Raw genomic sequence first — 26,163 nt, 5'->3', positions numbered from 1 at the left:
TTTTGATTTGATTTAATTATTTTATTTACATTACAGATATTCACTATACAACATATTTAACTTATAACAAGTTCAGTCGAATTTAATTCGTTTATCTGAAACAATAACAAATATTGATGAAAATTCTATAAATGAATAATTTAAGTAAAAGCTAGTTAAGATATACTAACTTCAGAGTCTTGTGATTCAACTCCTTCCGTTTCGTCTATATTTTCATCCCAAAGCAGTTTAGTCTCATTCTGTTCGACCTAAAATCATATATTAAATGTGTAGTGTCATAGATTTCTGATTTTCAGGGATATATCTAATATATAAAATTCTCGTGTCGCGGTGTTTGTGGTTAAACTCCCCCGAAACGGCTCGACCGATTCTCATGAAATTTTGTGTGCATATTGGGTACTGAGAATCGGACAACATCTATTTTTCATCCCCCTAAATGTTAAGGGTGCCCCTAATTTTTATTTTTTATTTTTAGATACATTTTTTGTATGATACAGCATTAAGAAATACATACAACCCCAAATTTTCACCCCTCTACGATCAACCCCTATTTTTTTATTATAAATGATGGCATGGGATACATGGCAAAACGACGTTTGCCCGGTCAGCTAGTAATCTATAATAGTCATAATAGATATGTTATTTTATAGATGTGTTATAATAGTAAAGTGTTCAAATTATCAGCCTTTTGTGCCTAACACACGACTTTGTCGGTCAAAGGCATTCCGCTCAAGCGAGTGTGAATGCGCACGGCCGGCCAAACTTATATGAATTAGATTAATTACCACATATTCACCTAAATGTGTAAAAAACACACAAATTTGACCAAAATATGCTTTTTAAGTGTCAGCGCAGATATTCCATTGCAAATATGACTCTGTCACTTTCCATGAATTACTCAAAAATCTTGACAGCTGACAATTGACATTTGACAGGTGATAAAAGTTTACATTTAAATTGATTGTTTGTTCTTATGTCTTTTTTTGTTATGTTTTTGTAATAATACTTCTTGGTGGAATCTTACGAAAACACATTGATAAAATAATAAATTACAGATCACGTAATGTGCGAATTAATTGCAATTTTCATCAAAAAGCAGATTATAATTTTTACCTCATCTGTGACATTAAAGTATATAATATAAATATCCGAGTACATTTTTTTATTTTGAATGTTTAAGTTTTTTTTTTATAAGACAATTCACACCAATTGACCTCGTCCCATGCTAAGCTGGTGAAGCTTGTGTTACGGGTACTAGGCAACGGATATACATACATATTATAGATAGATAGACATATAAATACATATTTAAACACCCAAGACCTAAGCACAACACCAAATGCTCATCACATCGATGTTCGTCTCAGCCGGGGATCGAACCCGGGACCCATGGATTCGCAGTCAGGGGTACTAACCACTAAACCAATGAGTCGTCAATTATTTAAAAAAAAAATTACTTTAAGCTTTTTGGATTTCTCAATATGTATTCCGTTTTTATTGCTGGCCGGAAATTATTAGCGGAATAAAATACTTACAGTATTTTCAACACTGGCTTCTATGTGGGAATGTGCCTGCTTAATATGGTCCTTGAGGGCGAAAGGCCGCGCGTAACTAGCACCGCACTCCGTACATTTGAACTTTAGGCTGTTTAGACGCGAGTGTACTTCCATGTGTAAGCGTACCGCGTATAAGGACGCGAATGGCCTAAAATCAACATATTTTTATATCCAGAAGAGCACAAATCTGGTTTATTAGGGTAAATAAAACTCAACGGAAATAATCCTGAGTTTATTACATTTGTTCGATGTCATATCGTGAATTAAATACATATGTATGAAAGGGGATACCAAAAATATTATTAAGATTTTATATATTTAACTAATAAAAATATTACGTTATATAAAATGGCAACAATTGCAAAAATGGTTGCCACTCAGTCAGCAGCAACGTTAAGGTTGCCAGGTACATTATTGTTAATTACATACAGCTGTCGGTTTTTCTTTATGTTTTATATTTACTGTTTACGATAATCCATGGTTTTCATTAAAAAAATGTAAATAGCAAATTGCATTAGTTTAAAATTAATTTCATTAAAAAAAACAGCTTCAGAATCGGATAGAGTGATCCCGAAATATTTAGTTTATATAGGTGCGTGTACTTATGTACGCGCGTAAGAAGTTATATTTCTTTGGCATTATTAAAAAAAATAGTTTTTGATTGCAAGCAAATAATTAATTACAATTAAATAATCAAAGACTGGAAAAGGAGTCATTATAGCCAATAAAGTTCAGTTTACATTTGAAAAATTAAATAAATAAATATTTATTATTATTCTCTTACATTAAGTGTAACATAAATTCTATTTTTATTCGAATGTTGTTTTTAAATTATGCCCAATGCCGTAGCATCTTCCGTGGGCAACTTCATTCTGTTAATTTTGTGTCACGGTGCGCGTCCATCATAAAATTTCACTCTCATCAATTTTTCATAACGCGCCTAAAGAAGTATAACTTCAAAAATACAGCTAAATACATACCTATTACAAATTTGGCACTGAAAAGGTTTTGTGTGAGAATTTTTGTGTCCGGCAAGTTGTACGGACGTCTTGAACGATTTCGGACAGAACGGACATTTAAAAGCCCGTACGTCCGAATGTGATAATATGTGATGGTGGTATACGCTATGCGCTTTGAATCTGTAAAAAATATACAAAATATACAAATATGTTACCTTGTTAAGTACATCTACATAAAATTAAGTATACACCTCTAAATTTAAATTATACATTAGTAATTAAATTAAACAAAAACCAAATAAAAATAATACTTAAAATATTTTATAAACCATGTATGTACCCAAAATATATAAATAGAACAATAAACTAAAAATAAAATAGTGTTATGAAAAATAATAAATATAAACTTGCTATATCAGACTATGCCACATCTAGTAAAAAATCAAATTCGAACAAGTTTTGCTTGGTTGACTGACCAAGTTTATTATGTCTACCCACATTTTTGTTGCTGTTTTGTTTTGTCATTTTATATATGTACCTACAACTGTGCGCTCTAATTTCTAATTTTTAATCTTAGTTTTAAATATTGTTTCACAGTAAGTGAATTATGTATGCAATTCTTATGAGAAATAAAATTATTCTTAAACCACTATATAGTTTATAGTTTTTGATAACAGTAAATTAAATTTAAGCAGGCCAAATTATTATTATTTTTTAAATATTTAATTAATTTAAACTTAATACACATCTTAAACACACGCAGTGACTCAGTGACTTTATTTATAACTTAATAAAAAAACAGACAACTATTTATTCTCTTGTTTATGACTTTGTGTGAAAAGAACATTTTTAATGAATAATATACAAGACCGAACATTAATAAGCCTAGTAATTTTTTACAAAAACTTTTAAATTGCTTCTAAGTTATGTTTTAACACTTGGATTTCGTGTATTTTAGAAAAAATTGCGACTTCTGTAACAATATATTCCTTTACGCTAAGTGTAAACCAGGGAAGAACTAATATTTAAAAAAAAAATAAAACGCTAATCTAAAATATTTGAATGAAAAATCTGTTCCGTCAAAGAGTAAACAATGTTAAACTATTTCAAGCTCGATTTTATTATACAACTAGCAGACTCGGCCAAGCGTTGCTGTGGCTAAGGTTTTTGTTATATTACATATAAAAACTATTCAAGGGAAACGGTAGGAGAACACCAGTCATGGGGTCCACCATGCTTTTTTGATGGTTATGCCATTAAATTGTAGCTTATGTGAAACGTTGGTACTTTCAACACAGCGCCATCTGTTAGAATTGTGACTATCAAAATAATAAACAAATATTTTGCAATTAAATAATATTGCGGGTATAAATTAAGACGTAAGCTATCCTATCTTTTAAGTTAGATCAAACTGCACACTGTGCAAAGTTGATTGAAATCGGTTAAGTAGTTTAGGAGTCCATAGCGTATAAACAACGTGACGCGTAATTTATATATATTAAGATAAAGGCATACCTTTTAGGACAGTGCGGACATTCGTACGGGCGTGCGCCCGTGTGCGTTCGCATATGCAACGTAAGACAATACGAAACACGAAATGATTTTCCACAAATTTCACAAATGTGGGGTTTTTCACCTGTAATTTTAATTAATTTATAGAACGTATATTATACGTACTAGAGAGTTAAAGTACCCAAAACCGACGAGTATGCACGGTGAATGTCTTGAAGCAAAAGTAAGACTAGCTAATGGAGATCAGTCTACCCCTTCGGGAAAAAGGCGCAGATATATCGATAGACATATTTTAAGCATTTTCTGCATTCCTCATTTCATTTAATTGGATCCAGTAATTTCTAAGATTTGTAGTATCCTTTAAATTAATGGATTTCACGAAAATTTTATCAAAAACGTATCTTGCGGCGCGTTCAAGAAAATATCGTGAAACTGCCATAAAAACTAAATATAGATTTGAGAAAAAATATTTTGGTTTACAATTTTTTTGTTATGAAAAAATTTAAAAAAAATCCTACAAATCATTAGATTTTGATCAGCCTTTTGTGCCTAACACACCTTCGACTGTTTGGTCGACAGAGGACAACTCTGTGTTTTTAATTTATGTTATTATTATTAATTACTTAAGATGTCATGTGGAACATGGTTTAATGGTTGCAGCTCCTTACAAACGTTGTGTAAAAAAAAACATGGCGATTAAAAAGTGTGGCGGAGAGTTTATTGCCAGTTCTTCTCTTCCGTTCTACGCCCTTGATTTGAGAACTGGCACTAAATATAAAATTAGAAGCATTAATATGTATTTCTTTACTGACAAGTCATAAGTGTACAATATGTTACCTATATGATTAAATGATTTTTGAATTTTTTTTAGGACAGGAAAACATGAAAATTTTAGCCATATCACCAAAGACGAGAGAAGAGAAGATGTCGTATACGAACCAGTATGGATCCTCTCATGTTTCACCTTCTCATGCGGTTTCGCAAATTTCCTCACACAATAAAAGCACTGGTATCGAAGTTCGTCGTTCTCTTGCTTTTTTGGGTTTTTCTGAAATAATTACATTACTTCAATTTCCAATTACAGTGTTACCAGCTGCTCCCGAAGCAGCGGGCAAGAACTTACAAGACTCCACAATGTTTTTTAATCGCTCTTGGTTAACATGGAGTAGATGTTTACCATGGAGAGCATTCAGAAGAGTTGATCGGAATACTAGCTACAGCTGAATTTCATCGGACCTATCACCTCGACAGCCGTAGTTTTTAAGGCATTTGGAACCAGCTGCCCACTGAAGTATCACCAGAACCAATTCGACTTAAGTTCTTTCAAGAAAAGAGCGTACCAACTCCTAACATTTTATCATCGCACCTGTGAGCCTTCTGGCAATGTGAGTGTCCATGGGCAGTATCGCTTAACAAGAACGCCTTTTGCCCGTTTTATTAAAAAATCAAGGATAATGTCTTAAATCTGCCTGATTAATCTAGTGGTTAGAATGTTCGACAGCCCTACAATGGGCTATTTATTAGTTTTAATTCCATTAGGTATTCGCTTTAAAAATCCAGGGATTTTTAAAACAGTATTTAAAAATGGGCGGCGCATATAGCAAGATACACAGATAATAGGTGGACCTTAAAGACAACTGTATGGAAAGGACCAAGAGGAAGAAGAAGAGGTCGCCCAAAAAAAAGGTGGATAGAAGAAATAGAAGCGGTAGCAGGAAACAAATGGAGAAAGAGAGCTATAGACAGAGTCAGTTGGAAAAAGCTGGAGGACGCCTTTACCCGTGAAGGGGTTCCGATCGACGGTACTGAAGGAAGCTAGAATAAATATATAAATAAAAAAAAAATGTAAAATAATCTAAGCTGTGTATAATAGTTTGTTTTTTTGTCATGATTGGAAATAAAACGGGCTTTATTATTGTTATTTATTATTATCTATTTAAAAGTTGTGATAGAGCGAGCCATTAGGGTGAAGATTCCACCACCCGTTCAAGATGCATCTCTATCGAGATTGGAAAAACTTTTTTTAAACTAACCTTATACATATTATGTACATTCGTGTGCATCTCAAGTAGCTCCCGCGTTGCAAATACCTTATTACAAATATCGCAGGTCAAATCCTCAGGCAATTTATGCGAGTTTTGATGAATTAATCGATATTCAACAGGTATCTCCTTCTTGCAAATGGGGCACACATACATCTCAGTATTGGTGTCTGTTGATCCTACCGGTAACTCGATTGGACGAGGCCTAGAATTAATAAAGAGAATTTTACAATATGCACATTCAATGATGTGGACCTCCAACCGACTGACGCGGTGTCTTTGGGTCAGTCGACCAGTTACATACATTCTTAACGTCGGGAATAACTACGAAAGTGCATTTTTACACGCTTTATATTATAGCTTCACCTGTATGTATGTATGTATTATGTATGTAACCGACTCCTTCGGACTCGATTTTGACCCACTTTAAACGGACCGATTGAATTCAAACTTTGTACACTTATAAAGAATCAGCGACAATATAATAATTTCATAGGTTTATCTCGAAAAAACAATGAATTTTTTTTTAAGTCCACAAAGCATTACGATTAAATTGAGACAACACGTATTGCTGCTAGGACTAAAAAGTGGAAAATAAATATAGTTTGTTAATTTTAATTAATTATAGTTAGTTAGTTTTAGTTAATTACAGTTTGGCCATATTTTTCGTCTATCGAGCAACCCACGCTTTTTCACAATAAAACCAGTATTTTTTGTTCATTACAATTTTCAGCCTAAATTAGGAATTATTTTTCACTTTTTAGTTTGATGTGCTTTAAAAGCGTGTTTTATAGTTTTTTTAAACTATATTTATTAATATCACAGGGCGCTTACAGGCAGGAGGCACCTGATGTTAAGTGGTATAGGGAGCGTCACGCAATTTTGGGAGATTATTGAGACACCCCCCCCCCCCCCCCCATGTAACGCGCCGTAACGTTTTTCTGTACCCAAGTATTGTAAAACGTTTCGTGACTTTAGTGACTCTTTATACCTAAAAGTTACCATTATGTGGTGTAAAGTACTGGAAAGTCGAAAATTATATTAACAATAACGCGTAATTCAATCCCCGCCCCGCATCGTAACAAAATGTATGTATGCAAATGTTTTCAATAATAAATTAATATAAACTATACACTGTATTTGGATGGTCAATCTTTCTGAAGGTGAAGAGACTTACTTAATGGGATAATGCATTCGCCTGTGCAGCTTGAGGGCTTTGGTCGTCGGAAACCAGGTGTTGCAGACCTCGCAGTGGCATTTAGTACTCCGCGCTTTTGACACACTGTCAACGGCTGTAAAAGTTCAACATGTGTGTTACGTAAGTGATGGCGTAGGCGCTCCTTCGTCGTGCATTCGTATCGCGGCTGCGGCAACGGCCTATGTGCGCTTTTAACATTTGTAGGTACGCCTTAGGGTTTCCAAAACTATACTATAACTATACTATATGTTAAGCTTTAATAATTATTATTTAATTATTCAGACAATCATAAGTCCATATGTTTATTATTGTGGTAGTTTTTATTGTTCTAAATATTATTTATTTATTAGTAAGTAATCTTACAGCTAACATACATATAAAACAAAACACTTAGACAATATAGAAAGCCAATATATATATATATGAAACAGAAAACATAAGTACGATATATAATGTTTTTTTTTAAAGAAAACAGAAATTTAACATTAAACAAACGATAAACGATTCAAAAAAAACTAGACTGTAACTGCTTGAACCAAATAAAAGTCTTCCCGCCTCTTCAAATACTTTCTCACATCTTTGGTGAGGTGGAATATATCAATATCCTCATAATTAAGGTCTTAGTTAGATAAAACCCGAAACATTGGCGAATTATGTCTATATGGTAGGAGAGCCCAAGAGGGGATTTCGGGATTTACTAAAGCGCGGCAGATTAATATATAGGGGGATACCTTGTACCCGGTTAAGTACCTCCACAAAACATGAGGCCCATATATAAGGCCGCCCGTGAAGGAGACAGGATCAGATTAGTAAAAAAAATTGACCATCAGAAATTCCCGAGCGCGTCAGATTAAGGTAGGGTGAATTAATTACATCCTAAAAAGTGTATATTCCACTAATCTGACCATTTGAGAGTGACGGAAAAAAAGGGGAGGGCAACAAAGTTGTAAAAAAAAAACGTCATCTCGATATTCGTAGCTAATTTTTTTTTTATTTTGAAGGAAATAATTCAAGAATAATGAAAAATATATAATCTGACGATTTCCGCAAGTCGAAATAACAAAAATTCGTCGATAAAGTTAAATGCGTGCAGCTGCGTGATGCCTACATTTCCTTAAACCGATCGGAATCTACTAAACGGCGTTCTAAATATTTCCCTCAAAATTACATTTCCTGTGAATTTGAACCGATTCGGACCGATAGATTTTGAGAAATTTTGAAAAATTTCGAAAAAGTGTTTTTTCGGGATTACTACGAAATTTGTGGTTCGATCAATTAAATTCCATTCAAAAGTTATTGCGGTTTGAAAATTCCAAAAATAGTGTTCTATGAAACTTCTATCAGACTTTCGAGCTGGGAGAGCTCAAATGCATAGAAATATTATTTCTTTGAACTCAGCGTGCTCAAAATATCAATTTTAGGCGCCCAGGAATGGAATTAGCGGGAAGTTGCAGGGATGGCCCTTTAGGTGAACAGTTTTTCAAATTTTTTTTTGTCAGATCAGGCGAATCCCTCTAGATAATCGTCAGATTATGAGACAGTACGTTTAGAACATAAAGATGAACCACATATATCTTAATATAACGCGCTTGAGTATTTCAAAATTGCGTTTTTTTTTTGCAAATTATGAAAATGGCCGTGGGTTTGCGTCCCATCGAAATCGTCAGATTAGTGAATGAGAGCTTTTTTTTGGTGCACTTACACTCCCTTAGAAAATCTGACGTGCTCGATAATTATTTTTTTTTCATTTTCAACCCTTAAATACAACCACCCGCATCATGCAAACGATCAGATTAACATACGTACATTATTAAAAATACGTAGGGCATTGGTCCTATCAATATCTGACGCGCTCGAGGATGTCCATGCAACAGTTTTTTTTTACATATTTAACAATCTATAGCCGCTTCCCCCACCGATGAAAAGGTATATATCATATAACATTTTTTCTTTTTATCATCTAAGCTTTGCATCCCAATAGGGCTCTACGACGCTCGAGTAAATAAATCCCCATTTAGCATCGTGGGCTCCCCTACCAATATATGTATAGACAAAATTCATACCTATTGCGAGCATGTCGTTCGTTTAATGTGGCATGTCGGGAGGTTAATTTAGATTTATTCTGCACTAGTGTTACTAGAATGAAAAAAGCCCTATGTGATCAATACTATGAATGATTTAGATTTTAATATAGCTGCCTTGAGAGTATTTTGAGCATTAGTATATAAAGATGTAATAATACCTAAATGTGGAAACTGATAATTGGCCTTCATCATATTAATTATATAATATTAAACCTTTTTTAGCTGTAAGTTTCCCTAAAATTGTAAAAAAAATGGCGCGTGTACTTATGTGTACGCGCGTAAGAAGTTATACTTCTTTGGCTTTCTTTATTTTTTTAAATATTAAATAATTAATAATAAATATTAAGCGTTAATAATTGAACAATATTTAATATTTAGTATATTATTCAATTATTAATTAATATTAATAATAATAATTATTTATTATATTATTAATTCAATTTAATAACTAGGTAGGATGTTTAATAACCTTTTAACTAAGTAACAAAAGGTCTTTGTGAAAAAGAATTGCTAAATTTGTTTGAAAAAATAATTAAAACTCCTTTATTTGTTTAAAAGGTACTACAAATGTCATTATGGTCATTCAATTAGATAGAAGATAATTTTGTGTCACGGTGCGCGCGCATTGTAAAATTTCACTCATAAATTTTTCATAACGCGCCTAAAGAAGTATAACTTCAAAAATAAAAAAATAATAACATATAATAGGGATATATATAAAGGGGTTTTTCTGTATTCGTGTTAATTGTTTGAATGTTAAACTTACTTGGTTTTTCCTTATGAGCTTTCATATGCGCACACAAAGATTTAGGATTATCAAAGACCATTGCGCAGACGGTACAAGTATATTTCGCTGAAAAATAAATTGGTATTTTTATTCATTAAGGTCCAGACTTCAGAATGGTTTTAATACTATTATAATTGTAATTTAAAAGTAACCAAAACGTCAATACAACCTAATATGTACACACAATTAAATGTTGTTTTATAACATGATTGATCTAATAAATAACATTGTTAAAGACATATTTATCTACAACGCCAAGTATAATCATTCTTGTCTGTATAATATATACGTCTATTAGAAAAATGAAAACTATTTCCAAAGATTTTTAATTATTTATTTACGTTATACCTAATCTTTAGCTTAACTATTACATAAAAACGATTAGAAAAGCTAATTAAATTAATTAAATTAATCATAATGAATAATCGTAATTATGTAACCAATATTTGCTGACTCATTGGTCTAGTGGTTAGTACCCCTGACTACGAATCCATGGGTCCCGGGTTCGATCCCCGGCTGAGACGAACATCGATGTGATGAACATTTGGTGTTGTGCTTAGGTCTTCGGTGTTTAAATATGTATTTATATGTCTATCTATCTATAATATGTATGTATATCCGTTGCCTAGTACCCATAACACAAGCTTCACCAGCTTAGCATGGGACTAGGCGAATTGGTGTGAATTGTCTTTAAAAAAAAAAACTTACGAGGTTCCTTTATGACTTTCCTGGGCGTACAAGGTAATTGCTTGAACTCAGCCAGCGATGAAACAACATGATTGCAGTAAATACAACTGTAAACGGTACTTTCCTCGCCATCCGTATGAAGGGTTTTTACAACAACTTTGTGGAAGGTACTATCTTCTTCTAGAAAGTGAGAATATTTATTCCTGTTAAATTCAATGCTTGATACTTTTATTGATAACTATAATAATACTAGCAGGCCGGCCAAGCGTTGCTGTGGCTAAGGTTTTTGATATATTACATAGTATGTAGTAGTAAACTATTCAAGGGAAACGGTAGGAGGTAGTGGAAGGAGTGTGAGAAAGGTAGATAGCTTATGTGAAACGTTGGTACCTTTAACACAGCGCCATCTGTTAGAATTATTATCTTATCTTTTAAGTTAGATCAAACTGCACACGGTGTGCAAATTTGATTGATATCGGTTCGGTAGTTTAGGAGTCCATAGCGGACAAACAATGTGACACGTAATTTTTATATATTAAGATAGTTGATGTTCCATAAAATAGATAAAAGGTATAGTTCTTTGTTTTTCTAAATTAATTCTTTGTTTGATAAACATAGTGTTACGAAGACGGGTCGACTGCAATGTTTTTCGATTTTTCCACTACTTAGAGTACTTTTCAGCAGGCTGAAATGTGATTTCTGACCGTTTCAGGAGAGGGTAAATCAGATATTAGAAAATTGTAATTTACAGAATGTTACCCTAGTTTTCAGGAGGCTGAAACAGTTTTTAACTCAGTTTCAGAACAAGTGAACAGGCGTTTTCAGGCCTGGTTATACCCCTTTGATGAAGGAATATTCTAGACCGAATTTTCTAGGTGTGGGACAAGGAAGGTATGATACACGAGAGAGAGGGAAGATCGAAACCTTCTCGAAGCTAGACCGAGCACTCTAGTACGCCGTACGACAAGGACGGAGCAATGTGCGAAAGAGCTAGCGAGTACGCACGTTTAAGAATTGTGCGATCGCTACTCAGTAGCGCTCCCGCCTAGAGAGTTCTCGAATATCGTTCAAGACTATTGCCAGGGATATATAAGCTAGGCAAAACGCGACCAATTACTTCAGTTTCGATGCGATTTCAAGAGATAAGCACCGATGAGTTAAAGTGCAAATATAGTGAAGAAAAGTGATAAAGTACTGTGTGAAGTGGTGTAATTAAAGTAATTAGTGACAGTGTTTTGTGTATGTGTAATTAGTGAATTTCTGTGCGTAATTTCCGGCTTTTTAGTGTAAACAAATTCCTCGTAAATTTAGTTGAGAATAAACCCTTGAAGAGATCTACTGCGTTTTCTATCCGATCCCCTAGCTCGTAACATTTTGGTGTCAGAATTGGGGATAGGAAAATGCCAATTACTCCAAGGGAGAATCAAGAGGAGTTTGGGGCAGATTCTCCAGCTGCGGAGGGAGTGCAGACAAGGGCGCAAAACGCGACGCCGCCCGACGACAAAGTTTTGATACCAACCGCGGGATGGGCGAAAGCCTGATGATGCCAACGTCCTCCTTACTCTGCGCCAAATATGGAGGAACAGGTACGCCGCCAAGAGGAACAGGCACGCCGCCAAGAGGAACAAGCACGCCGTCAAGAGGAACAGGCACAAAAAATGATGGAAGAACAGGCTCAGACACGTCGTATGATGGAGGAACAGGCTTGCCGTATAGGACATTTGAAACAAGAAGTATAGTGCTTTTCATGAAAGAAGTCCCGCGGTGATTTTTGGAACTAAATTTGACAGGTCGGCAATGTTGTCATTCGTCGATGTTATCAAGTTCGTTTGTTGTGGTAGATTTTTGTGAATTTTTAACTAGCTTAGTGCGTTTTAAAGATTGATTACAATGCCAAAAGTTGTAAAAAGTTCGGCTCGAGAAATGATATTAAAGGTGAAAGAGTTCTGTGAAGCGGAACATAAGAATCAATGTGTTTTAATAACACTAAACAATGTTCGGCAGAAAGTTGCCGCCATAACAGGTACTTTTTAGAGTTGCCATTTAATAATTTTTTGCTGTATTGATGGGAATTTTATAATATAAATTCGTTTTTGCGACAAAATTGAATAAATACATAACGTGATGAAACTATTTAAATGAAATTAAAACATATATTACATATTATATAAGCATTATAAACTTAAAGTTACTATTATTTTTAATTGTTCATAATTTAATTGCAGGTGTGTCAGAGAAAACTGTAACAAGAATTACAAATGAAGGTATAACAGCGGCGTGTACTTCGAAAAAATGTGTAACCCAACAATTATGCACTAAAACTCTTTTAAAATTGTATTGCTTTTCTTTACCCTATTTTCTCATCTTTTCCCTGTAAATAGGTAGAACACCGCGAATATAAGTAAATAAAAATATATTTTTTACATAACAGACATATTGTTTCATCGAAGTATGCAGAAAATAATATTATTTGATAAACTACATCTGCTAAATGTAAATAAAATAGGTAAATTTTTTACTCATAAATGGCAACATTACGTCATGCGATTGCAGCGCCGCGTCTGGGGAACTTCTTTCATGAAAAGGACTATAGATAAAAAATTCGAAAATTTGGAATCTGACGAGGATTGCAAACTATCGAAAAAGGAGAAACGTTTTCTCGGATTAGAACAAGAGATGCAGTGCCTGAAGACCACGGATGTCGCCTCCGTCGAAAACATCGTGAAGAAACCGGCTTACCTTAGACACAAAAAGTCGACGGCATGCGTCAGGCACAGGAGTCTGATCACCTGCTTGCCTTTTAGATTAACAAATGATCATGAAACAGATACAAAAATCTGAGACCCAGACCAAGAAAAAGGTTGTAGCGCGATTGATTTTAGTTATTAGATTGTTGTAGTTGCTCACCTACATTAAATTAAGACTATACGCAATAGCATTCGTATTAGATTATTTTAAAGTAAATAACTAACACTAGTCTGAAATAAACATTATCTTTTTCTAATTCTAGTTTTTCTTCTCTCCATTTAACGACAACTCTCTATAACGCCATAAAATGCACAGTCCCTTCAGTGTCGTTATGTAGTTTACACTGTACAAATATAATTTTTGTAAACTTTCTCTTGTATTAGTTGAAATAAAGGCTATGAAATTGAATATTTTTCTTTAAAAATGAGAATGAAATTATTAATTTGACCTTCTGTGACTGATCCACTTAAAAAGATCCGAAGCCAATACAAATCACATAATGAGGTTGTAGCTCCCAGATTGTTTTTTGTTGCATGAAACTCTCCACCACTTAAAATAAAAAACTTACCAATCAATTTTAATTCATTACTTTCACTTTTGAATTTTTCAATCATTTCTAAATGAGCAAAGTATTTTTTGTGTATTAATTGTTTGGGTTCTTCTTGCTTTTCCGCTTTCTGATTTACTGGTACTGAAAGTTAAGTAAAAGGAATTTATAAATGTTACCTATAAAAACGTACACAAATGTTTGTATGTTGAAGGTAATCAACATAGTAAAATTAACAAGAATTAAGAAGAGAAAGTACACCTACTTGACTAATTAAAAATATCCCATTTTTTATAATTTATAACATAATCTAAGGCCCTTTCTCCACTGCTCCGGTCCGGCGTCGGATACCGGAATGAGTCTAAGATAAATATCGGAAGGCCGGATTGCGCTTCTCCACTATATCCGATCCGACAATAATCGATACTTGATATATATATCATGCAACACTTATATTAACTAAAACACACATACTTTATTTTATTAATATAACGTTCTTAATTCTGAATATTTTACTGACTGGCAAGTTTATTACTTTTTTTATATTGTCTATCTTAAATATTACAATCTACTTAATAAATAGTACACTAATGCTATGGTATAAAAATATAAATAAATAGCACCATAATTTGGTTTGGTCCAGGTTATCCAGATTCTTTCAAATTAAATAAACTATAAATAAACCTGTGAATAATAATTTATAACCTCTTGGATACTTGGACCGATAAAACACCGCGTTCCGATCTAGCAAGTTATCGGATCGTTAAAAACCGGATGCCGGAGTAGTAGAGAAGTACGTGAGTACTGTTGTGAGTTTCTAAATCGGATCGGTAATTAACGTTTGACGGACCGGAGCAGTGGAGAAACGGCCTTAGAGTCGTGGCGTATTTTATTTCCCTTAGTATCAACTACCAAAAGAAATTGTTAATAAAATAAATAAAACCCACAAGACACACAATTACTAAACTAAAATTACTTTTACGCAGATTTTGGTCAATATCAAAATGCATTCCGCAATCTGTACGTCATTTAATTTATAATTATTTAGTCAAGCCCATATATTGCTAGGTGAGGGGTACCGGGTTCGATTCCCGGTTCGAGGGCAAGTTTTAATTTAATTTAAATTTGTTCTCGGCCTTTGGGAGGGTTATGCGGTACCGGGCGAGTGCCTAAACCTTACATGGAGGACACGGTCGAATTTGTAAAGACAAGCACGAATTATAAAAAATCCTATACTTGACGCTGGCTAATGCACAAATCGTGACAGTGCAATAAAAAAAAAGTCCATATATTGAAATATGCGGTACAGCATGCAAAAACAAAATTGCTAACATACAAACACTACTAAATAAATTAATAAAAGCACTATTAAACATTTGATTAAACAACTATGTTTATAGCACACACATATCAGAATGAACCTATTAGACTAAAATTGGGACGGCTGATGGCAAAGTGTGAACAAGTTTTATGGCTTACAATTCTCTTCCGTGCTATCCTGAATGTCTTGTGATATGAAATGGCTGTTTTCTTCTGATTCTTCATTGTAATCTTCATATTCCTCTAGATTAGAGTCAATTGGCTCCTGTATAAAATTATTATTATATTTATATAATCTCATTCAGTAATATTCCAATTATAAAATGAAATACAGACTTTTTTTTAAAATACTTCTTTAAGAAAATTAAATTAAAGCATTATTCTCCTAACAAAACAATGGCTTAAAACAATTTTTTTATTTTTAAAGTACAATGTGTCCCGACCAAGGAGGTTTCAATTCAATTTAAGTACACATTATCTGTGGTGAGCGCTGGTTCCAAGCCCATAGATCAATAACAGACTTTTGTTTCTTTTATATTGCATTTTATTTAATGTAGCTACCTGTAGCCATGAGATTAAATAAAGTAGTGTATGCAACTGCATATAATTAGGTATTAAAACACTTGTGTAATCTTATTTTGACGAGCTGCAGGCAAGTTCAAAAAACTACACTCATGTTTTAATACCCTCTATTATATGCATGACAGCTGCATAAAGTACTATTAAATGATCATAATAGTATTAAATGATATCACATTCATATTTAAATAAATCTATCTTAATAAAGTATAAGTATTGTTGCAAAGATTTGGTACATCAACCCAGCTGGACTTCTTCAGTACCTCAAACCATCATAAATAAACATCAAATTTATTAATTAAAAAACATTATAAATTTCTGCTTATTTCCCATATTAATATAAAAGGGTGTTACCTCAACAACTACATTTTGGTTCGTATGATACTGCTTTATATGAGCAAGAACAGAAGAAAATGTCATTGCACAAGTGTTACAACTGTATATCTCTTCACCACTGTCTCCACCTTCTTCTTTTGGTATAGGCTCAACATCTAGATCTGAAGGTTGTTCCTTTTCTGAAATTAGATATGAAGCAATATGATATATTAACATTAATTCCAAAACAACTTTATCTCACGTTAGGATTACATAATATTTCATCTTTCTTATATAACATAATAATCTTTAAGTTTATGTTTTATGCTGCCAAGTCTTACATTTTGACATTGAGCCAGATAAAATACTCACAATGGTTCAAACTCAAAATAACTTTATTGATATAGGTAAACAAGTACATTCATGAACGTCAGAAAAGAAGTTAAATTAATTCTCAATTTACATTTACTACCAGTTCGCAAGTCAAGGCCGTAGAGCGGGCAAGAACTGGCAAGAAACTTTCCGCCACTGTTTAATCGCAAAGCATTGAGTCATACAAATTGTTTCAAATCAAACTGGAGCAAATCAAAAAAGGATTATGAATTATCATAATAAATTAAATTATTAAGTATTCGTCAAATTTATAAAAAGCTTTATTGATTAATTTACGTTTAACGAGAGCTTTGAATGTATTAATTATTAGTGATAATTTACTCATTTCGCTTGGGAGTTTGTTGTAAAAACGAATACAATTTCCATATAAGGAGTGGTTTAACTTCTGGAGCTTGAGTTGACTTCACACCGGCGTCGATTGTGGAGCGATCCTTAGTAAAACCATACTGTTTATTATGCAAGAGTTTATTTTTATTAAAATGTAAAGAAAGTTTGTCTAGCATTAACTTTTCAAAAACTTTGCTCAACGCACTGAAACAGGTCTGAAGTTTGACGGATCAGACTCACTACCTGCCTTGAACAATGGTTTATGGTGTAATCTTACTTAATTTCATTTGGTCCGGAAAGACTTCACAATCGATAAAAAAATAAATCAGTGGCGCTACAACCGCTTTAGGTCTTGGCCTCAGATTTCTGAATCTGTTTCATGATCACTTTTAAATCTAATAGGCAAGTAGATGATCAGCGTCCAGTGCCTGTCACACGCCGTCGACTTTTTGGGTCTAAGACATGTCGGTTTCCTGACGATATTTTCCTTCACCGTTCGAGCGAATGTTAAATGCGCACATAGAAAGAAAGTCCATTGGTGCACAGCCGGGCATCGAACCTACGACCTCAGGTATGAGAGTCGCACGCTGAAGCCACTAGGCCAAAACTGTTCCACAATCGATCTATCTGTTAAACATTACAGACAATTCAGAGCCTATTACATCAATAACGGAATTTAAAATGACTGTTAACATACTGCATACATAAAAGTTTTAACGATATCATTACATTTAGGTACACATTTTTCTAGTAATGGAATTGCAGCAGCAGGTGAATAATCCAGGTACTCGGTCGTATTTAGTGGTACATTTGTAAAAAACTCTTCAAAAGTAGAAGCTACCTCTGGGTCCGATTTTATTAATTTCCCTTTAACTTTAAATAATAATCGGTGCGACTGTCAGCCGTTTTACCTGTTTCATTTATTATTTTCCAAGTAGCTTTTACTTAATCCAAGCTATTTTTTATTTTTGAACTTAAATATTGTGACTTTTCAATTTTGTAATATTTTTTTTAATTATTTAAATACAACCTAACATATTCCCTAAATTCCACACACTAGTGTTATATTGCTTTTCATCATACATTTCATATAATTATTTTAACCTTTTTCTGTGTAACTTCTCATTTTCCCAGTCACAGAAACTTGTTTTCTCAGAGACCAATAAAGTCTATTGAGTAAATACAATTTATCTGTTATATAAATGATTCACAAAAAGTACTGTATAAATAATTAGACGATGCGTTGTCACTATACAGGGTGGTCAAAAAGTCGTAGATCAAACGCAAATAGGGGATAGCTGAGGTCATCAGCTACCAAAAACTGTTCTACGGGAGGTCTCTAAGTTCAACCCCTGCAGAGTTATAATTTATTTTGCATTTTTTAAGAAAATTGTTTTTTTTTTATTAATCCTTTTTAAAATTCGAAAAAATTTACATCCTGTATCTTTTTCATAATATCCACTAGATTGGTATTGATGAGTCCTTGCGTTAGACATACTATTTATTGTTGTTTATTGAGTGTATTGAAGATCTTCACTAATTTACACAATATCTCCTCTATTACTTTCTTCAACATTATTATCGACAGCTTACAATATAGACAGACAACAATGAATTGCTCCAGTTCCACACAGGAAGGAAGGAAGAATTTCAATACATAATATCCTTTCATTCTTTGCATTAAATTTTTTTATTAATTAGGATTTAGCCAGTTTTCTGTTATGCACAGAAAGCCTATATTTTGGCTATTCAAGAATAGTTTGATTTCATCCCCTGTATTTTGATACAATAATTAGTTGGGAATTAATTTTATCACTAATACTAACTTATTGCAAGAGCTTTGCTCTGTTGTCTTATTATCTAATTTAAATAAATATTATGCGGAATTTCTCTCAACGTCTTATACTGAATGCTTGCTCAATAGAAGCAAACGGTCTAGCCAAATTCTTGGCTGTCATCTCTATAAAATATGATAGCGAAACAGCTACCTGTCTTTTTAAGCAGGTATGTAATATCTATCCTTTGTAATAAAAAACTTTACCTATTGGTATCATGACACAAAATTTATCATTGTACATTGCCAATGTATGCAATGTTTGGTTAAGAATATACCTTGTGTCATTTATTTTTGATTGCATGCAAATAATTAATTACAATTAAATAATCAAAGGCTGGAAAAGGAGTCATTATAGTCATTAAGTTCCGTTTACATTTGAAAAATTAAATAAATAAATAATTTATTATTATTCTCTTACATTAAGTGTAACATAAATTCTATTATTATTCGAATGTTGTTATTAAATTATGTCCAATGCCGTAGCATCTTCCGTGGGCAACTTCATTCTGTTAATTTTGTGTCACGGTGCGCGCGCATCGTATAATTTCACTCTCATCAATTTTTCATAACGCGCCTTAAGAAGTATAACTTCAATAAAAAAAGGTGCGTGTACTTATGTACGCGCGTAAGAAGTTATACTTCTTTGGTATTATTAAAAATAGTTTTTGATTGCATGCAAATAATTTATTACAATTCAATAATCAAAGACTGGAAAAGGAATCATTATAGTCAATAAAGTTGAGTTTACATTTGAAAAATTAAATAAATAAATATTTATTAATATTATATTTACATTTATTATTATTTTCTATTATTAATTAGTATTGATTTAAATATTCAATTTAAATCACTTCTGATTATAATTCAGACGCACACATAAAATTCGCACTTGTATAATGAAAACACGTGTTTTAAATGTAGAAACTCAAAGCATGTGGCATCGCATATGTATAAATATTATAAATATAAATACACAGTGAACAGAGGCGGCGTGCGTGCCAACATGCGCCACTAACCTTATTCTGTTAATTTTGTGTCACGGTGCGCGCACATCGTAAAATTTCACTCATAAATTTTTCATAACGCGCCTAAAGAAGTATAACTTCAAAATATTACAATTATTATTGTTTTTCACAAAGTTTTTGAAAGTGGCATTAGGATAACAGCTGCTTATAAATCTTTGTCCATTGTTTAATTGTAAAATGTTACCCATGTCCTGACCCATTTCATCAGAATACATTTTATTACTTTCTATAATTTTTTCCTTAAACTGAGTGTATGTTGTGGTGTATGTGAAGCTGTGAGTATATTGTGATGTCTATAGTAATTGAACACTGGGTTTCCTTTTATAATTGCAACTACTAGTTTTATTCTGCAACTGCTCATAACATTCTGGGGTGTAATTAGAAATTTGAAGATCTTTCGTCACAGAAGAATATTTTTCTACCATACATTGTGATTCTGTACAAATAAATTCTCTACAATGGAGGTCACATTTAAGTATTAATTAAAATTATAAACAACATAACAACCACATACCTTCAATTTTGTATGTTATAGTACCATCCTCATTTTGTGTGGACACAAAATGACCAGCATTAATTACTGAACCTTTATCATCTATTATTACATATTTATCTTCACGCTCTTGTACATTACTCAATTCCTGTGTATCTTGTTCATTTAACATGTCTGTATACAATGGGCTCACTTCAGAAATATCTTCAATATTAGTTTCTATTACTTCAGTATTATGAGAATCTTGAATTTCTGTAATAAATAAATACATTTTCAAAGCAAATTTAATAATATCTACATAGCTTCATGAGCATTAGCATTTTAAATATTTTATTATTGTTTTGTTTTAAATTTTATAGTGATGACAAAATATCAAAACAAATATATACTTAGGTTTGTATTTCTATGTATGTAATTTTAATTAAACCTAGAGCCTATATATTCAACATAACGTAAGTTATAAGCCATTGCCTAAAGCACTGAGCTGTCATGGACATCACCAGAAAAAATTAAGGTAATGTTAATCTTTCAGGCACATTATGCCTGAAAGAGATATGCCTAGATTTCTATTTGTGTTTCTCATAAGCAATAGTTACTAAGCTTTGGTATGAGTCAGCTATACATATTTCAAAATATTATTTTATTCATGATTTGGTCAGTAATTTTACTACAATTTTGGTCTTACCATTGCTCATTGACTCCGAGTTATAGTCTGATTGTTGTACAAGCTGGTTCTGATGGAGGTTAAAAACTATTGTGCCTTCACAATTGTTGCTTTGGAGATGGTCAATAAGACAATCAATTGATGTTATATTGACAGAGCATATCGGACAAAGTATATTATTGGTAATTTGAGTTAGATGATCAATGAGCAATGCCTTGGTATTGAATGCATTACTGCAACAGAGTGGACAGGAGATCATTTTGCCTAGCCTATTTTACATAAAAACGCTACAGCCTACAAATAATTTGCAATTAGCTTTTTCAATAATAATTTAAAACATTGCTATGATTTTTATGTCATTTTTCATAATAAAATTCCGATAAAACTGTTTTGAAAAACTTCAGACTAATTTACTGACTCAAAATATTACACACAAATCACAACAATCGGACTTCGGAGTTTACTTCACGCCATTGAAATAATTTTCAGATGATGTTTGAAAGTATGATCACATCATCACAGATCAACTAGAGTTAAAAGTACGAATTTGACTCGAAACGTCGTAGCCACAGACTAGTCAGTACACTAATATATCCCACAGATAACACTAAAACCTCTTTATTTTCGGAATTTTAGTGATGTAAGTTGTAACAAAGATGGAAAAGTAAATTTTCGATTTCAATTTTCGTTTGCTTTAAGCTAGCAAAATCCATCAAGCATCCAAAAAACCAAAGCCAAATCACGGGATGAATATGTAGTGGGTTATTGTCTGTAATTATCCGAAGGCTGTGGTTCATAGATGAAAGTGATCCGATTATCCAATATCGAGTGTCGAATGAGAACTGAGTAGTTAGTACTGAGTACTGACTGGGTGACTCCCTTGACCCTTACAGACTTAGGAATGTGACATTCTGCACAAAAAATAGATTATTTCCTAATTTTGGAATTTATTTCAAAAAAAACACCTTAAATATTTTATTTTATCATGGTTTTATTAATTAAAAATTAACTATAGAAATTATAAACACAAATTCAAGTTAATCTCGTTTTGATAGATTTTAGGTCAAATTTGATAGATGCTGAGTGTATGCTTTTTCAGTAGCACAATGCATTATTTTTGTTGCCTTTTTTATTGTATGTAACCTTGTCTTCCGGCATAAATTTATTTTACTTTTAAATTATAGCATTCAATTGAAACTGGAGTTTTTGTGAAATTAACTGGTTTTATCATCCTTCCGATGTTTTATAAAAAAAGCATCAATGCATCGATCAATACATCTTCAAAGCACTGGATCTATTCAATTATTTCAATGTATCACATTGTAAACATCGATGTATATCGAATATCCCTAATAGTTCGAGGTAGTGATTGATTTTCAATTATAAAAATAATCGATTATTTTTAAAATTAAACTGTGTACAAAAATCGATTTTCACTTCTAAAATAATCGATTTTAATAGATTATTTCCATAATTGATTATTTTTTCACATCCCCTTGCTGTAGTGTATCTGTGCGATTGCGGACTGACGCAGTGACACCATTTTGTTTTTTTAAGTATTTCGTTTTGTTAAGTGATTAATTATTCTATGTAAATAATTAATTTAATTTCTTAGTTAGTATATTTAATTTACGCTATTTCATGAATGTGCCTAGGGTGATATAAATTGTGAGAATCGCATACTTTGCATTATTTATTTGGTTTGTCAAATTGGCTTGAACATTTGTGTATTTCATCGAAATATTTACGCGGGTAAATAGTTAACAAAATGTTAGGTAAAAGAATGCATCATAATAGTAAAGGAAGATTAGCAAGTAAAAGTCACGATAACGGTAAACCGGCTAGTCCCGGGTTGTCGCCTTACAGTAAACCTCCTAAAGTACCAGGTTCTATTTCTGTTGGTAAAACTAGAGCTGAAATATGTCCAATACCTTATATAAGACAGCAGGATAACTCTATTGTTCTTCCAAGATTAACAGCAATTGCAGCTAGATCAGCAGATGAGCCCATTGGAATGGATGAATTAGATGCTTTACAACTAGAGCTAGAGTCGCTGCTTTGTAACACTGCACTGCGGATTAGATATTTTCAAGGTGAGATTGAGAGTATTGATACAAATGAATCAAAGAGAGAGAAAAAGAGTAAATCTGCTGGAAAACAGTTACAATATCCAGGTAAAAGAAAATTTCCAGATGACAAATTTGTTAAAACAAAGGACTATGCTAAGTTGTCAAACCAACCCAAAGTACCTAAATTCAAAAATTATAATGCATCAGGAGCTTCTCAAGGGTACTCAAATGATCCAGCTGGGAATTCTGACAACTCAGTTAAATTAGAAATTTCACAGCTTGCATTACCAAAGAACAATATTCCATACAAATTCTGGAACTCAGTAGATCCATTCTGTGCACCGGTAACGATGGATGATATGAAATTTTTAGAATCACTTCTCGTTCAAAGTAGTAATACCACATTGCCACCAATACCACCTCTTGGTAGACACTACTCTGAAGTATGGGCAGATGAACATATATCAGAAGACCAAAATGCCTCAAATCCAAATAAGAAATCCCCTGATGTACCTAATATTAGAAAGAAACTTGAAAAGTCTTCTGAAAATATGATCACAGGCCCTCTAACACAGAGGTTAGTCTCTGCACTCATGGAAGAAAATGTTATGACATATGATATGCCAGATATGAAAATTAAACAATCCACCACCACTAAGAACAGTTATAAGAACTCATTGACATTAGAAAAATGTTTGAGAAAGGAGCTAGTAGAACAAGGTATTTTGGACCCTGAAGATCTTCCTCCATTGACTAACCCAGCTGATGATGAAATATTAGCGGAAATAAAGAAGTGTCAAACTGAGTTAACAGCTGTACGTAAGGAAAATTGTAGAAATTTAAAAAATTTAATTGGTTTATGCAAACAGGAGATGATAAGACTCAATTTGAAAAAGCAATTAGATCAAGTTGATATGGAATGTATTGACATTTATAAGAAAATGGTGGCAGCTAAGCAAAAGAAAAGACCAATCACAAAAAAAGAAAAAGAAGATGCTTGGAGGGCTATCAATGAGCAGATAAGACTTAACAAAGAAATAAATGCTTTGCCATTAACGGGACCCAACTCAAGTTAATTTTATGTGTATTATTGACTTACACTTACATCCTAATTGTCTCATGTAAATTGAAGTAAAATAAATGCATGTTAAAACTAGATGCACAGAGTTCTTTTCCCTACATGCTGAAAAATCTTATTTGTCTTGTCAAGTCTCAATGAAATTCCCCCTAAGCTTCTTTTTAAATTTATCTAAAACATGTATTATTGTATGACAGCAAAAAATATATTTAATAAGTAGCTGTAAATTAGAAAATATTGAATTCATATACCACTTCTTAGAATACATCAATTTTCACAACTATATTCTATTGTAGTATTTACTAAGAATTACGACACCATATAGAACCATGAAACAAAGAACGATTACTAATTGTTTACAACCAATTGAACAACACAAACGTAAGAAATGCGAAAGTGTAATTATATGCTTGAAAAAAATTCCTTTTATTACGGTTTCCTTTTATTATAACTGACATAAAATATACGGAAACCCACGAAAAATCCAAAACTCGTGGCGATTAGACGCCTATTAGTCGATGGTTTTTATACCTATGTCGATAAGTGAAACGGTTTTAAATTCAAGATGTATGCCATTTGTATAAACAATATTATGCAATTACATTACAGTTCCAACATTATAGGATTATCTCACCATAGTTTCATGAAGATCTCTGATGAATGAGACAACCGAGTCATAATAATTTCCTTACAAATCCATGACTTATGAACTCATATCAATATCCTAATCTTAATATATATAAATTACGTGTCACGTTGTTTGTCCGCTATGGACTCCTAAACTACCGAACCGATATCAATCAAATTTGCACACCGTGTGCAGTTTGATCTAACTTAAAAGATAGGGTAGTTTACATCTCAATTTATTCCCGCAATATTATTTTATTGCAAAAAATTTGTTTATTATTTAATAGTCACAATTCTAACAGATGGCGCTGATTTGAAAGTACCAACGTTTCAAATAAGCTACAATTTAATGGCATAACCACGAATAAAGCATGGCGGTCCCCATGACTGGTGTTCTCCTACCGTTTCCCTTGAATAGTTTACTACTATGTAATATAACAAAAATCTTAGCCACAGCAACGCTTGGCCGGTCTGCTAGTGTTATATGTGTTTGAATTTGTAATTTAGGTACGTCATATGTCTACCGATTATTATCCGATGTGTCTCAATATATATTTAAAAACTCGCACCGCCGCATCATGCTTAATCGCTTATAAGTCAGTAGTTTATTAATCTTTATACATAATTAAAACTGGATTCGATTAAAGAGAGACAAACCAAGGCGTACAGTGGTATCTACAATCATCAAAAACTGTTTAAAGTTTCAGCTGTAAAGAGAATATCTCACGAAAAATTTCTAAAGTCTATCTTTATAGACCTTAAATTATCCATTACCATAACTCATATAAGTCTAAGTACACTCAATTTATAGCTTTGTATATTGACATACTTTTGACTTTGTTTAATGCAGATCAGAATTACTATACTTTTAATGTGCGAGATAAAAACGTCTCAGTCGAGAGCAATGGAGAACGCTAACGTCTTATTTACGACGGCTATGAAAAACACGGAGAAGTTTCGAAATAGTTCGCATATTAAGCCATGATTTATGAACTTTATAAACACGGCGCGCGTACAGTAGTATACAGTAGGTAATATAAATTTATTTATGGTACGTCTCATAGTCCTATCGATAATGACAATTATCTGGGAAAATATCTCCTGTCCTAAATATCGCCACTTCCGAGGGATCATAAGTCGATCTGATGATGAAAAGACCCTTGAACTACACCTAAGGCATCTCCATTCCTGTGGGAACTTTATAGTTGCACCAAAGATTTCTCTGGATCTATAGGGCAACCTTCCGAAATCAGTTATGCATGGCTGGGGGGCGCCGAGGATTAGATGAAGTCAGACGCTCTTTCCACAATAATCCT

The 26,163-nt window shown here is 32.9% G+C and overlaps 2 protein-coding genes across 2 annotated transcripts; one reads left to right on the top strand and one right to left on the bottom strand.

Annotated features, from left to right (window-relative positions):
* On the bottom strand, positions 1–21,582 carry LOC125060934 (zinc finger protein ZFP2-like). Its single transcript, XM_047666053.1, has 15 exons — positions 21,095–21,582; positions 20,431–20,661; positions 16,374–16,534; positions 15,600–15,705; positions 14,142–14,264; positions 10,847–11,005; positions 10,118–10,204; positions 7,247–7,361; positions 6,061–6,274; positions 4,967–5,075; positions 4,031–4,151; positions 2,537–2,695; positions 1,536–1,704; positions 171–248; positions 1–95 (listed from the first exon to the last, which is right to left on the bottom strand). Exons 1-15 carry the CDS (start codon positions 21,330–21,332, stop codon positions 57–59), a joined length of 2,109 nt encoding a protein of 702 aa, XP_047522009.1. The 5' UTR covers positions 21,333–21,582; the 3' UTR covers positions 1–56.
* A 1,075-nt stretch (positions 21,583–22,657) lies between these two features.
* Positions 22,658–24,298, top strand: LOC125060851 (transcriptional adapter 3). Its single transcript, XM_047665958.1, has one exon. It carries the CDS (start codon positions 22,842–22,844, stop codon positions 24,216–24,218), a length of 1,377 nt encoding a protein of 458 aa, XP_047521914.1. The 5' UTR covers positions 22,658–22,841; the 3' UTR covers positions 24,219–24,298.
* The last annotated feature ends 1,865 nt before the right edge of the window (positions 24,299–26,163 follow it).

The sequence above is a fragment of the Pieris napi genome, chromosome 22 (genome assembly GCF_905475465.1).
Source record: "Pieris napi chromosome 22, ilPieNapi1.2, whole genome shotgun sequence".
NCBI lineage: Eukaryota > Metazoa > Arthropoda > Insecta > Lepidoptera > Pieridae > Pieris > Pieris napi.
The sequence above is the reverse complement of the archived record's forward strand: the minus strand, read 5'-3'. Positions and strand labels throughout refer to the sequence as shown.